Source organism: Triplophysa rosa, linkage group LG6 (genome assembly GCF_024868665.1).
Source record: "Triplophysa rosa linkage group LG6, Trosa_1v2, whole genome shotgun sequence".
NCBI lineage: Eukaryota > Metazoa > Chordata > Actinopteri > Cypriniformes > Nemacheilidae > Triplophysa > Triplophysa rosa.
Genome location: NC_079895.1, coordinates 7040412 through 7056035, shown reverse-complemented (window position 1 = coordinate 7056035; position 15624 = coordinate 7040412). Strand labels below are relative to the sequence as shown.

At 39.4% G+C, this 15624-nt stretch overlaps 1 protein-coding gene across 1 annotated transcript in view; it reads left to right on the top strand.

Annotated features, from left to right (window-relative positions):
* slc49a4 (solute carrier family 49 member 4) overlaps positions 1–13639 on the top strand; it is a 42946-nt gene extending 29307 nt beyond the window's left edge. The window contains exons 7-9 of the mRNA XM_057336001.1: positions 2252–2379; positions 4510–4692; positions 11581–13639. Coding sequence (XP_057191984.1) covers positions 2252–2379; positions 4510–4692; positions 11581–11696 — 427 coding nt within the window. The 3' untranslated portion in view covers positions 11697–13639. The remainder of the gene's footprint in view (positions 1–2251; positions 2380–4509; positions 4693–11580) is intronic.
* Positions 13640–15624: the final 1985 nt, after the last annotated feature.

Here is a 15624-nt window from a genome sequence, read left to right as displayed (position 1 = left end):
ATGTTTGTAGGAAGCCCTGATCTGAACATCCAGACAGGTTTTGCGTTTTAATAACATTTTAATTAGGCAAACTCTGTTTAATCATATGCCGCATTGGTTTTGGGGTTAGGACAAGCTGTTACATTAGTGACAAAGTCTGTTAAAACACCAGCGATGGCCTATGAGCTGCTCTACTCTTGTGTGTTATTCAAATGAGTCGTGAGCCGCAAGACAAAGGCGGATTGATAAAGCTGATTAAAGAATGCGAACACCCTGATGCTTGTTTCCGCTCTTACGTATTTACATTAATTCATTTGGATGACGCTGTTATCCAAAGCGACTTACTAGTAGGAGAGCATATAAACATTTTGTCAACACGCTAAACGGTACCGTTAGTTTACAAGGCCATAGGCGGTTATTGGTTAGTCAAATAAATGCGGAACAGGTATGTTTTGGCAGTTCATTCCACCACAGGGGAACCGTGTTTGTTTTTGTCAGTTCCGTTGTTCTTTTGGGAGAGAAGCTAAGAGAAGCAACAGATGCCTGATTTCTCTCCGCAGCAGCCCGGTCCTTCACGTCGCTATTAGTGGTTGTTTGGCGTGTGATCTCTCGGTAATGGGCCCCTGTGAGTTACTGCGTCCCAGCACCCTCCCTGCGCCGCGAAACATGAGGAAAATGCGTTAACGTGAGTTATTATACGCCATCGTCTCTCAGTCGCAGCCCTTTGGGTCATGTCCACGCTTGAGAAAAATGGATGCATTAAAATTGAGCTGCAGGGGCGATGGCCACACATTCTAATTGATGTCATTCCGGAGGTGGATATAATGGCCGACGTCCTCGTCAAAGACTCGTCCTCATTCGTCGTTATGGCGGTTTTAGCCCAGAAGGGATGAATCATAAGAGTCTGTCTCCGCGGGTCAATTAATGCTTTGCGCCGTGAGGTATGCTGAGCAGTTGGGCAGACGCTGGGACGCCTGACAAACCGTCGCACAGATTGTAATTGTCAGACAGCACTTGGGAAGTCGGGGTGACATTGCTTTTCGAATAAAGAAGAAAATGCTCATAGGGGGTTTGTTATCCTGTTGGATACAGACGCTTATGTTTTTCTGTAGGACTTTGCGATAAGCAACAGGTTAAACAAAGCGGAATACATAGTTGTTTTATATCGATATCAGCCTGAAGCTGCGATATGTACCTTTGGTCTCTATATCGTCGTCTATGTTTGACTCATAATATTGGAGGTTACTTTATATACTGTACTTATCTTCACATGGGCTACATCAGATGACTGACATTTCCTTGAAAATGGATCCCAGCAGATTAAAGAGATATTTTATTCAAAAATGAAAATTCTGTCATCATTTATGCACCCCCATGGTATATCAAACCTGTACGACTTTATTTCTTCTGCAGAACACAAAGGAAGATATTTACAGTAGAAGAATGTCGGTAAACCAAAACCATTGGTCCCCATTGACTTGCATTGGTTTTGTGTGCATACCATAGAAGTTTTACCAACGTTCTTGAAAATATCTTGTTTTGTATTTTGCAAAAGAAAGCATGTCATACAGGTTTAAGATGTCGAGACGGTGAGTGACTGATGATACTTAAAATTCATTTTTATAAGCGTACCGTTGCAAATCAGGACAGTTTTGACCGGTGACTTTATGTACCTCCTCCATAACTGATTGTATTTTTAGCCCAAGAGTTACAGATTATAGTTTTACCTTGCTATTAAGTGCCTCAAAAAAGAATATAGGAGTGAATGTAATCTGCGACATGTCCATATCACGTGAACCCACCCACCCTTCTCCCCAGTGATTTTCTCTCTCCTCTCTCATCTTGTCTCGTCCCCAAAAGCATCAAAAGCCCATAATTCTCAAGTCTTTTGCAGCTTTGACAGAACAAATATCAGCCAGCTCCTCCGCAAAAGTGCTATTATGACAGGTTTCATCTCGGTTGTGGAGAAAGGTGATCAAGAAGATGCCCTAGAGAAACCGCTGATCATGTTAGAGGCGCTGACACGTGCCTGATGCATGATGAGAAGAAACGGTGCGAAAAGCTTTGTCAGCGCTGATGAAGTTAGATGCGGCTCAAACGTATGTTTTTGAACTAGATGTTTTTGAGGTACAGAAATATTACAGCACATTTTCTGCTCTCTGACGTCGTCACCGAGAATAACCTCTGCGAAGTTGCAATTCAGTTTTTCTGTTGTTTTGTTCGATCTGCGTTGAGCTGAGATTAAGCTTTCGCCCTTGTTGTTTGCCCTCAGGTTCGCTGACTCTATTCGAGGAATGCTGAAGCTCATTCTGGTGCTCATGTTTGCCGGGGCGTCCTTGGCGGCCACCTGGTTCACTCTCACCTGTCTAAGCAGACTCACTCACCTGCCCTCCACTAAAGGTACGGTGTGTTGAAAGGACAGTATGTTCTGCCTCGCGCACATCCGCAAAACCGATGCCCGCGGGGAGTCTGCCAGTCGAGCAGCGGCATGGACGAGCTGCAATTGTATCGGTTAGAAGGAGCCTGAGGAACTCATTAAGTCCTGATCAGTGAAGGGAGAAAGAGAGCGGCGCTCCAGAGAAGCCAGTCTGAAACAAGCATATGCCCCATAGATCAGCCAGCTCAAACATTTCCATCTATTATCATTTTATGGTTGGCACCTGACTTTTTTTATCTGTTCCCTCCCAGAATTCCTGGCAGACTGAGCTCACAGGCTCTCGGGCCGGCTCTCCATCTGGCGTGTTGTTATACCACGCACGCGTGCCGTCGCCAATCCGTGGCTTCCCGCATTCTCTCGTGATTCATATCGCTTGCTAATGAACACAAGGCTGTGTTGTGCCAACATCAATTCATCAGAACTTATTCTAGCTGGTTGTGAATCGCACTGGAAGCGATATGAGGGGAATAATTGACAACAGACCTTCGCCTGCCTTCACGGCTGCATTATCACCTCGGGCGTGCGTTACATTTTCAATAATTCAACAGTGCTGACATCATTTCTTCCACTTAAACCCCCATATAGTATGTATGATAACCTGCTTTTTTTGAGTCCAAGTTGTTAAATTAATGTCCACCTTCAGGCAGATACAGATATGTATTGTGCATCTGATGAGTTTTTATAGTTTTCTGCAGATTGCAAAGCAGATTTGATGAATTTTGTTTATTCGCGAACACTCTAAATAATGTATTAAAATATATTATTAGGAATGTTCACCGGAATTGTTATGTAAGGAATTATCGAAGACCTCCGGCCGTGACCATATTACCACCTTGGGTGTACATTACATTTTAATAATTCATTTAATAATAAAGTATTTCAGCAGTTATGTGCCAATATTTCCCACACTGGTTACCACATTTCTGTGTATTTATCTCAAGATAATATTCAGGTTTCTCAATAGAAGTGCAATACCATTAAGATATTATTGGGATGTTGAAAGCAGGTGCTTTCATTCATCAAATTTACTTTACATTAACAAAATTACGCTCAAATACATTTGTAATGTTACAAATCACTTTCTGTTTTAAATGAATACTTTGTTCTTCAAACTGAATATTCATTAAAAGAATTACACATTCTAGCAGTCAGTTTAAGATATTAAAGCAATAAGCCCCAAGAAGCAGTGGGTTACAGTGCATTTTATAACAGCTAAGGGCGTTGTGGCACGTTATAAAATGCACATGTAGCTGTTATAAAATGCACTGTAACCCACTGCTTCTCGGGGCTTATTGCTTTTATAAAACGGTTATTCCATATGCTTAGCAAGGTTTCATAAAATAAAGTAAATAAAATGATATTTAGGCTATGAGGTGCGGTCAGCCGTTATATATTGGGGTATTTTATAACGGCTTAGAACTCCGCTCAGCCAATCAGAATCAAGGACCAGAACTGACCGTTTTATAAAAAGAAACAGCTTTGTGTAGCACTTTTCATAGATATGATTTGTCACTTCTACAAACATTACAATGAACCATAATTCAGTATAACAAAAACTATTTCCATTCAAATTATAATTATTAAAACAATTATTAAAATAACTCTTATTTATTTACTATGCAATCTTTACATTTTCTAGCCATTCCTGACAAAAATAGGAATAAAAAGATATTAAATTATTCTCTTGATGTGCAGCAGCACCGTCATCTGTTCTCAATAACTAAAGAAAAGACATTTTATTGTGATTTCCACACTTCATTAAGCAGCACAACCATTTTCAATTGTGCTAATAATAAAAAGGTTTCTCTGGTAACCAAATTAGCACATTAGAATGATTACTTAAGGGTGAAGTGACAGTGTTTGCTTAGTAGACCAGAGTAATGGGGTCTGCGTCACAACTTTAATTAAAATCTTTTTAAATAGATCATTTCTTTCAAAAGCATAAAGATTTTAAAATTGTTGTTTTGGGCCTCCGTTTAAATCTTAATTACAAGCTTAAAAGTATGTCATATTCAAATGCATGTCTTTTTGTGTGGTTCAGGATTATAGTGATCCGGATATTTGACATTCAGGTGTCTATTTTTCTCCTGTAGCCACTCTCTACGCCTCCTGTATCCTGGTGGGTATCTTCATCAACAGCAGTGTGCCCATTTTCTTGGAGCTGTTCATCGAGACGGTTTACCCTGTGCCCGAGGGCATCACCTGTGGAGTGGTCACCTTTCTCAGCAACCTCTTCACTGGACTTTTGCTGTTTTGTCTTACATTTTACATCACAGGTACTGTGATAGATGCTTTACTTTATTTGCTTTTGACCGCAAAGATTAGATGAATGCAAGTGATCCTCAAGTGCATTATGGGTATTCTCTAGTCACTGGGTGTACGTGGATTGAATGAATGCAACTGATTCTTCATGGATTTTGGACATCATTACTGATTCTAAAAACCAGAAATAGTTCATACGAATTTGGGTATGAATTCGTACACTGGTACAGAGTTTGTGTCAGTCATTGTCCTTCATCTTAATGGGGATTAACCTTCACTGTACGGCTGTCCTCGTGAAAGGAAATATGCAGGGAGATTGACGTCCCCTCCCTTCTTATTGTGGGAGTAGAAGCTGCGAGCTGAATATTCATGAGATGGTTTCTGACAGGTACCTTCAGCTTGGCAGCTGGATTGACAGGTAGTCCATGATAGCTTTATACCAGCTCTGCTACATCTTTTGCTATTGGTGGTATTGTTTTGTAAGGTTAACGCAAAGTATCGTTCACTAAAAACCCTGAATGTATTATAAACCAGTGTCGTTTGTCATGTCTTTATAGCAACAAGAAGATTGCTTATAGATGGGGTTAGAGTTCAAGCATAAATATGTAACCAGTAAGCAACACCCCAGCAACCTCATAGCAACACACTGTGGGTGGTGAGTATTGCACGAGGCAGGCAGGTTTACCTATATAAGTGTTTACATTATGAATTATGTTTCAAGCCTGACCACTATTAAATCTGTAATACACTCATCTCCACGTTGTTCCAGTGGTCTCGGCTGACAGGGGTCTGCGCTTTTACAAGCAGGCAGGTTGCTGGATGCCTCCCAGCTGTCAGAATAGGCTGTGAAAATTCCCCTGTCTTCCTGTCCATCCCCTATAGAAGATTAAACCGAGATGAGTGAGCTTAGCTGGGCTCATCCCTTCAAATCTGATTGGGTTATCGGTCCCAAATGAAGTCGTGAGATTCTTTTTGCTTTTGTGAGGCTGTCGAAGCCGCAGTGGTACTGCCAACAAAGCGCTATGGTTAAAAATAACGTGGAAGCAATGCGGCCTCTATATATACTGTAGAAGGTTATTGCGTTGGCATTGCTATTGAATTGTGAACACATTTGTGTCTGTTTAGGACAACCAGCGTGTAGGCGCTGAGGAGATGATGGATTTCTGGTTGTTTCATCAGAATCATCCAGCAATCTTTCACTGTCTCCGATGGCATGTAGTAATAAGCTCTCTGCTCCCAAACTGCTCAAAACCTATCTTGAGCTGAAGTATGTCATTTTTGTTTCTATGTTTAATACTTTCTTTCAGCCCTTTTTAATATGTACTACAGACAAAATGTTCCGGTCCGATCCAACCGTCCAGGAAGGATGCGTAGGGTGCTTAACTTTTAGTTGTATGAGAGAGCATCAATTTTGCGTTCAATTGTGGTTTTCCACTTTCGTGCGACATACCATCCCCATTGAAATAAATAAGCCTCATTAAAGTAACAAGCGTAAATCATCTTTTAAACCATTTTTATGTAAATTGTGGCATTCACTACAATGTGTCAATTTGCATACGAATGGTTTTATGAACAATTTGCACAAAAATTCATTCTACTCTTGTTCCGTAAATGAGACCCATTTGACTTGTAATGTTCTCTGACATAATATAAACTTCCATGTAGACACCATGCGGGCCAGCAAAACAAGAACAAATTTTATGGTGCACCTTGAATAATTTGATACGGGGTATTAAAACACAAGCTCCTTGTTTTATTGTGGTGTTCTCTATTGTCCCTATTATAAGAAAACCCTTGAGCCCTGATTAAAACGTACATTTTCCTCGGTTGTTTACCATCTTGTAATTACCCTGTTTTTTCATCTTGCTACTAATATGGATCAGATTTGTGATTCAGATGCCAGTGTGCATTGAAAATTGCCTTTGACATCATAAAATGCATTTATTTCAAAGACTTGCTTCTATTTTGTAGCCGCTCATTTTTTTAGCCACCCAAGACTGAAATGATGTGCGATTGAGCGTTGCATATGCCTCTGATCGATGTTACATGCACAAATACTTTTTTAATTCTCTTTAGAATGGAAGAAAAAGGATGCATTTCATTTAGTTAGCATTGTGGTTCTTCCCAGCTGGCCATTACATCGACAGGCTTGGTGTATTCACCTTCAATCTAAAAGTTGTGAATAACTTGAAAACATAGATATGAACATCTAGTCTGTTTGGTTTCTGTGGCTCAGCGAGAGCTCTGTTCCTGCCGTCTGAGTGTGATCCTCTTTGTCGAAAAGGAATGATAAAATGAAGGGTCCAGTAACCTCTTGTAGAGTATTTACTTTCTGACTGAGTCTAAGTTTAAAGGTTTCAGACTCGGAGCATTTGAGTCTGCATGTCTTTTAGTCAGGCTTTTCAAACCACACTTGTGACCGGGTGTCTTTTTTCACCAACAGTTGAAAAAAAATTAAGCACTTGTAATTTTGCCGGTTAGCTAGTTTTCTAGTTTTTTCTAACCCCAAATCACATTGCCAGATGTATACAGTGTGAAACAATAGGGTGCTAAAATGTAAGTGCAGGTTATATGAGATCATAAACTGCCAAATGTTTACCTCATTGAATATTCATGCTCCTACCATCGCAGATATTTTAGCCACGGTTTAGTTTCAACAAAATGAAATTATGTTGCTGCTCTTTTAATGGCGGCACAGAAAAATTCAGCGTAAAAGAAGGTGGAGATTTCTTGAATTAGACCTAAATGAATGGAGACCCATTGAGCTGGAGTCTATCCAGATGTCTATTGATTTTCAGTATGGAACTGACTCTGTAAGAACTCTTCTGTGTAAAGACGTAAAGAGTCATTTGTATTCACGGACAGCACATAGATTTCAAATTTCATATACGAAATGTTTCTGCTCCAGTGATTAAAGGCTGTTTCCAATAGGAATAAGTATTGATCAGATGGAACAAATTAAAGAGAATTTTTATTATCATTATTATTATGGTTTCTTTTTTGTTCTTCCAGAAGACTTAACCAGAGTAGGTCGACAAGCAGTTATTAAAATAGCTTGCATGCTGAATTTCAACATTATGAAAGGTCCAATGTGTGATTTTTAGGAGGATCTATTGACAGAAATGCAATGTAATATACACATCCATGTCTTTAGAGATGTATAAATACCTTACCTAATAAAGCGTTGTTTTTTTTATCTTAGAATGAGCTGTTTCTGTCAACATACACAACGGGTCTCCTTGCATGGAATTTGCCATGTTGTTTCTACAGCAGCACTAAACAGACAAACTGCACTACAGAATGTGTTCCATAAATGCGTTTTTTCCTTCGTCAAAGAAACGAAAACGTGACGACATCTTAGTTCTGTGTCAGCCACCGTAGTGCTTCGAAAGGGAGGGGGGAGATGCCGTTAAATTTCATACACTGGACCTTTAAACTCTGTTAATGTGTTTATCCAGTTATTTTCAGTGTGATGTCTTAAAACGTTACTGTTTATTATTGCATGCGTTTACTTGCACGATCTGTATAGTATTAAGCTTAAACTTGTATAAACATGGACCTTTAACTGGTAATAGAACACAGTTTGAGTTTAGCATATCGTCGCCGTCCTTCTGAAACCTCTTTTTTTCAAGAAATGGAAAAAACACTGTCATCCGTTTTTAATCCTTTAAAAAGTACAAAGTTCACAAGCGCTAATACTTTTTATTTCTTAGATATTTGCAAAACCCAGTGACAAACAAAAAGGGTGACTAATAATAATCATTTATGGCGAAAAACGAAATATGAAGATACGGGGGTTCAGAAGGACAACAGCAAAATGTCATTTTTGTTCATTACTCTGATTTCGATCTGCACCTGTGCTGGTTTTCTGGAAGGTGATTCAACCAATGCAGTTCGTCGTGTTTTTATAATGGCCTCCATAGAGTTATCAACATTTTGTTGTTCCTGTTATGCCAGCCTAAACCAGGTCAACAAATCTTGTAGTTCCTATTAAATTTTAAGGAGAAAACGTAGCTTGCAAACTGTCAGTCAACCTTCCTCGCTCTTGCTTGGGGCCAGGCGCAGACGTTAAACCATGCTGAAATATGTCGTCGGTCTGCCATGCGAATGGGCGACGATTAAGAATAATTACAGCAATAAGAGGAACATCTCATACGCCTGACAGGAAGTGAGGCGCCCTGTGGGTAAGTGAGGCATTGGGCCGCCCGGTCACGACGCGAGACGGAGAATCTAGGATGTCTACTTACCCCTTGTCCCCCTCCTTCGTCTCCTCGCGCTGCTTTGTGTGTGAGAGATTGAGAGTGTCACGGCGAGTGGCCTGTTTACACTGTCATCCTGCCATGGCCTTTTCATCACGTTACAGCCCTTGAGACGATGGCAGGAACAAGACAGGCTAAATTGCATCCTTAATAACAACATCTCTGCATTCTCCCGTTAGGTATTAAGACGACGGAAATGCAACATAACAGTTCGACCGCTGCGTAAACTGACAGACGGAATATAATTGCCCTGCTTCCATTATTGAGAGGAAGAGAAGGTGAGGGAGAAATTGAATCTTTCGACCCAGGTTCTTTTGTATTCTCGATAACGCCGGCGACCCGCCGAGAGCTGCGTCCAAAGTCTTTTCCATTAGCACCTGAGGGGCGAGTGTTGCCAACTCCTGAATTTTGGAAACGTCTGATTGGATTACCTGAGCGTTAGCGGGTTGAGCTGCTCCATGATTAACATTCGCCGCATACGTCCCACATTCTGACGTTACCTCGCTCCGCTTTAAATTGATGAGGCGGGTGCGGTTGTGTGGCACAGACATAATGGCCAGATAAACACAACTCCATTAACCTATACCGCTACACCACAGCACTGCTGAAGGGCCCGTAAGACCTGATTAATGACAGGGCTATTGGACACAATCCACGCTCCCCTTTTCTTTATCCGCGCTCATCTCCGTCCTTTGACGTACCCACTCGTGCTGACTGTGCTGCATGGCTAAATCATATCATTTAACCCAAATGGGCTCAGCAGCTTGCCCAGCACGCATTTCACCTTCCGCCATCGATCTCAGCTCTCAGTTCAGGGGCGATTGATCAACCTGTTGATCAAATCTGAATAAGGGAGGTCTCGAAATTGAAATCCACTTTTCTATGAAATTAAGTCCTCGCACACATTTGGGTTCCTAAGGGTTGGTGTGTTTGTCTTGCATTTACTGCAGCTGGTACTAAACTTTCATTCATTGAATCGCAGCTGTCTGACAATCTGTGCAGTTCCTGCATGCTGCGTTCAGTTCGTTTTTACATGCAGGCAGAGTAAAAACCTGCTATTTTTGTGTTAACCTCAAGGTTAATATAAAACCCCTCGTAACTTAGAACTGGCCCAGGATTACTGCCCAGTGAAAAGAATACAGTCACTGTGGGAAACAATGTGTCTGGTTTTCTTGGTTTGTGCTTTCTTTAAAGACCCAATAATGTTTTGAAGACAGGTGTTACCATACTGTTTCTCTAGACTTGAAGTTTGTCTATTCTTTCTTTTATTGGTGCATGAATGCGTTTGGTCAGAGGCAAACAGGTCTTTCCTTTCTGTCATTTTTGTACAAACATGAAAACATGCTTTTGCAAAAATTGAAGAGTAACTAGTATATTTAAATGCAGTACTGAATCATTTTGTTTGTGTGTGACATTCAGGAGTCACTCCTGAGCCTCCAGTGATGCTTGTCATATCATATCATATACACTACCAGTCAAACGTTTGGACACGCTTTTCGTTGTTCACATTTTTTCAACCTTTTAGAATCGTAAACTCATCAAAACTATAGAGTAGCAGAATTCTATCTGTGGGAATTATGTTGTGACTAAAAGCATCTGAAATAAATCCAAACTGTTATATTTTTGCATCTTCACAGTTGCCACCCTGTAAATTTGCAAAATCGTTCTCTTGGCATTCTATCATTCAGCTTCTTGAGGTCTCAAACGGAAAGAGTATTGAAAGGGTTCCCATCTATTCAGGGCTCGTATTAGCTGCTTTTTCCTCATTAGGTCCAAGTCATTTCAAAAATATTTTTTATAACATTTTGTTTATTAATGAAAGAAATGAATATGCTTGAATATAGACTGTTTCAGCTGCAACAACTTAATCGTTATGTGGCCCAAAGTTAACTTCCAGTAGTCCTCTGCAAAGAATCAGTCATTGTTGAGTCATTTTAATGTAATTTAATACAATTAATATACAATAACATATTATTATAAATTAATATTTATATCAATTAAATATAAAGTAAATTGTTACATTATACCAAACACAGACCGGAAGTTAACTTCGGGCCAGGCGTGTGCGTCCGATGAGATGTCTATAAAGAAATTATATTTTTGTCTACAAAAGTAATTTCAAACATTTAAGCACAGAGTTTGAGATTAAAAGATTTTTAAGGTTATTCGAAATATTTCAGTCAAGCGTTTTCAAACTTTTGATCGGTATGGTACTATATATTATATACTGTAATCATGTCACGAGTGATAAACATAAAATTGCCATTTATTAGCAAAAAAACCCAGTATGACAGTTTGGTACTGGCTAAAGTATTATCTTGAAAGAATTTCAAGCTTCCATAAATAGTTGTTTTGTTTGTTGTCTTTAAGCTGGTGCTTTTAAACAGCAGCCATGATATATGGGTTAAACCACAGGGCTGGCGGAGGCAACTTCAGCAGATGCCTCTGTAACTGTCATTTTTCTACTAGTTGGGTTGTTTCTGTACACACTGTGCAGATTTATTGTTAAAACGGTGAATTCAGCTGCAGAATTCTGTTCTTGCACTCGTAAATAACAGTGTACTTTTAGTCTATCTGTAATATAAGATACAAGAGAAATGCATTTCTAACCTCAGTCAACTGTGCTGTTTGTTTCTTTTTCAGAGTTATCCTGGTTGAACTGGTGTCTAACAGGTTCCTGCATCTTCAGTCTCCTCCTCCTCCTCTTCTTCAGGGAATCATACGACCGCCTTTATTTGGACATCTTTGTTTCGGTCTGAGCACGCAAGCTTATCTTTAACAGACGGCTGAAGTCTTGCCTTTTTTGGGGAACTATGTTGCGAAGAGCACACAACAGCTCATTTTTATGGATCTGTGTTTTTAAAAGATGTTGTTGTTGTGAAATATAGGCTGTGACCAGCAGTGCATTGTGTTAGCATCATAACTACGCAAACAGAAGAAAGGAGAAAGGAAGTGTAGATCCTTACCTTTTCACTTGACCTTTACCTTTCGCTTGATATATTTTTTCGGGGGTTTTTTTACCGGTTTTTTAAAGTATCAGTGGTCATTATGTGTTTACATACTGTCAGCATGAGAGAGACTTCGAGATGCTTAGAGATACTGGCACGAGTTGATACTCATGGATTTGGCAGTGCCCCATGGTGATGGCTCCTACAGCGTTCTCGCGACATCTAATGGGAGCGTAATGGATAATTATAGACAAGCTTAATTAGCTGCCTGGCGGGAGATCCAGACGTCTGTGGACCGGGACCTCTTAGTTCTCTAATGTCACTTGTGAATAGCCTATGGGATGCAGGCTCTAATTGACCTGTGATAGGCCTGTCAATATGTGACATATGCAGTTTTCCTGTTTTCCTTAGCAATCCATATTATGCAGAGGATAGTTTATCCCCCATACTCTTTTTATTTTTTCTGTGGCACTTAGCTAGCAGGCTAACAAATGTAGCGTGGAATGCTGTGGTTGGGCAAGCCTTTAGATTTTTAAGCCTGGATCCAAATGTACCGCACATTACCTCAAGGTTTCTGAGGTTATAGATCTTGTCAAAGAGAGATGTATCATATTCAATGAAAGATAGTAGCAGCTTGTGCCACTCAACCTTACGGCTCGGTTTAAAGCTGTAGCATGCACAAAGTGGGTGTCTGTTGCACAAGTCTGCATTTGTTTTGTTTGGTTTGGTTTGGGGGGAGAAATGAAAATAGAATTTTATGCAATCTGTCATGTTTTCAGCCGATTTAAATGTAATTTATTGACTAATTTTAGGGATTAATACACTAATGTTGACAAAGGGGGACTGATAATGGTTTTTACGTCTAAATGTTATTGCAGAACAGCGTTTTAAACATGGCGCTACGGACTTCTGGAGCAGTAAAACGCTATTCACCAGCAATAAGTGCCGTGAAGTTGACCGTTCGTGATTTGTGAATTGTGGCATAACCTCAAGCAACGAAGAGTGCAATATTCCCTCTAAACATCTGACCCGTGAACTCGGTTTAATGATAAGTAGATCACTGCTTTCACTCGAGTGGTGGAAGAGTTTCTCTACTGCTGATCTACTCTCTCTGTCTCTTCAAGTATTCCCCTGAGCCAGTTTAAAATGACCCCCGTCTGATTCTGGGTTGTGTCACCTGCATTAGCTGCATGATGGGTGAAATGTGTAATTTGGTGTCTCGAGACTTCTCCAAAGGCAGAATCTCTGAAGAGGACTGGTGTTGGACTTTGTGTTGACCTCAGTGAATCTTCTACAATTAGAGAACCGTTTCACTGTTATCAGCGATGGAAAAAAGAACAGCATTTTATGGACATATTGAATCATTTTAGCACCCACATTTGCAACAACTTGGAAACACCGTTCCGATCTTTTCTTGTTAAAACACTTTCTTTTAACTGTACAGAAGTTTCTGTCTCTTACCTGCCGTTAACATTGCTTTAATTACCAGTAACCTTTGTTTTTGTCCTTTACTCTACTGTGATGTCTGCTTGTGCTTTGTTCCGTCATTGGAACGTTAATCTTACTGTAAGTGGCACTGGTCGTACATGCCCTTGTCTTTATGCAAATACATGTCGAGGATTTTTAGCACCTTATTAAAAAGATGTTTTTAAAAAGAAACTATTTGTCTTTTTTCCACTCTATCACGATGTTGAAATAACGGCACAAGCAGTGTAGCATGTTTTTGGTGCGAGGAACCACACCAAAAGCGTGGGCGTTTTCAGTTATGAGCTCATCGTTTGCAAACACACCATGATGTCCCACGCTCTCCAAATCATGAGATCATCGATGACATCAGGGTTGGTATTCAGAACCAGAATGTACGCTCAGGAGTTCCATATTGTACAAGGACACCAACCGAAAAAAAAACCTTCCGATTATTATACAGTATTTGGGTAGCTGACAAATAAACTGTACATGTGCTCCATGGTGTGACAGCAAAAAAAAACAAAGATTGAAAATAAATCTCTCTAATGATATTTTATATTTTAGATCTTAATAATATGTTATTATAATAATTTCTCTAATTAATTTTGGCAGTCACACCATATAGGACACATCTTGCTGTTTATTTGTCAACTACCCATTTAACATGGCTATTGGACTATTGTTTAGTCTTCTCATTTAATAGCTTCTGTTGTGCTTTGTTCTTGTGTGTAAAAGTACAAAAAAAATCAATGATGTTGCTTGTAACTTCAGTTTAATTTTGTGCCGAGAGAAGTGCGTTATATCAATGTTCGTGTACTACTATACTTTTAGAAAAGAAATGTTCTGACAGTGTAGGGGAAGCATTAAAAGGTCAAGTGTGTGTTATTTATAAGTAAAAACACTTTCTCTTATGCCAGGTTCATGTGCCAGATTTGCCAGCTTCATGGTGAATCTCAAATATTAGGAGCTTTTTAAAACTGTAATTCTCCGGTCCTGCGAATGTCATGAAAATCAATAAAACATCTACACTATAGCCAATAGAATGTGTGTACTTATGCTCTGCTGTAGAATGTTTTATTATTTTGATTATTCAATTGAAGTTTTGTATGAAATTGGACTAGTGTGTTTAATTGTTTATATTGGTTTAGATTTACCAATATAAGAAAACCATTCACTGACTGAATTGCAAAAGTTTAAAGGTGTGGATAAGTGGCACTTTTAAAACATCTGTTTGTTTGAATGGTCTGACCTGACAACTTTTGAATCAGCCAGTGATTTTTGGAGGAGGATGACTTGTCTGTAAAAATAATATACCATTTTGTTAGTGATGTAGAAAATACTTCATACTCTGAGGTGATATTTCATGTAAAAGCTGCGTCAAGCATAATAACAATCCTCAGAGACCTCATGTACGTTTTAAAGTGTTTTCCCTTCACTTTTTGAAGTCCAACTTTTTCATCCTTTCAAAGAATAAGTATTGAAATTCTTCCATTTGCTTTTGTATCATAGCACTCCTGTCAGATCATTGAGAGAACATTGATCCCTTTCTACCACCATACCTGAATACCAAAAAGCAGCGTTTTCGCATGTCGTGTGGTGAGTTTTCAGCACACAAAAGCCTCAATCTCAAGTGGTATACTTGTCAATGATGATGACAGCAGCGACAGGCATTCTGGGAGAAGATTGACTTAAACAGTGTTTTCATTAGGTGACAAGCAATTTTATAAAATCCATTTTGGCTTTGTTTTCCATTCGTGCGTTCTTTTCCGACACGGTTTCTGTTCTTGAGCACATGACGCTCTGTTGTAAAAAGAGCCTGCTGTCAGTCTAGGTGACGGTTTTATAGGCATCGATTTGTTTTCTGTTTCAGCATTCGGTCCTTATATGCTCTACACATCTTTTCCAGAAGGATGTTTTGCAGATGACTTGCACCGTGACAGTTAAACATCACCCTTGTCATATGAACAATATGACCAAATATATACGACCAGAAATATAAGATGTTGTGCACTTAAATTGACATACCCCCGGAGAATCGAATAGCTTTATTTTTTATGAAGAATTATAAAATTGTACTGTTTTTATTTATTAACTTAAAAACGATGTTGCCCAGGACAACACAAAAATCATGCATCATTAAAAGAACAGTGCCAACAGGTTGTTGTATGGTAAAAAAAATCTGTTTTTGTTTTAGATATGTACCATGTTAATATCGTGGTATTATTTGTAAAAAAAAATGTTTACAGAATTTTTCTGTTATTTTCTTTTTTAC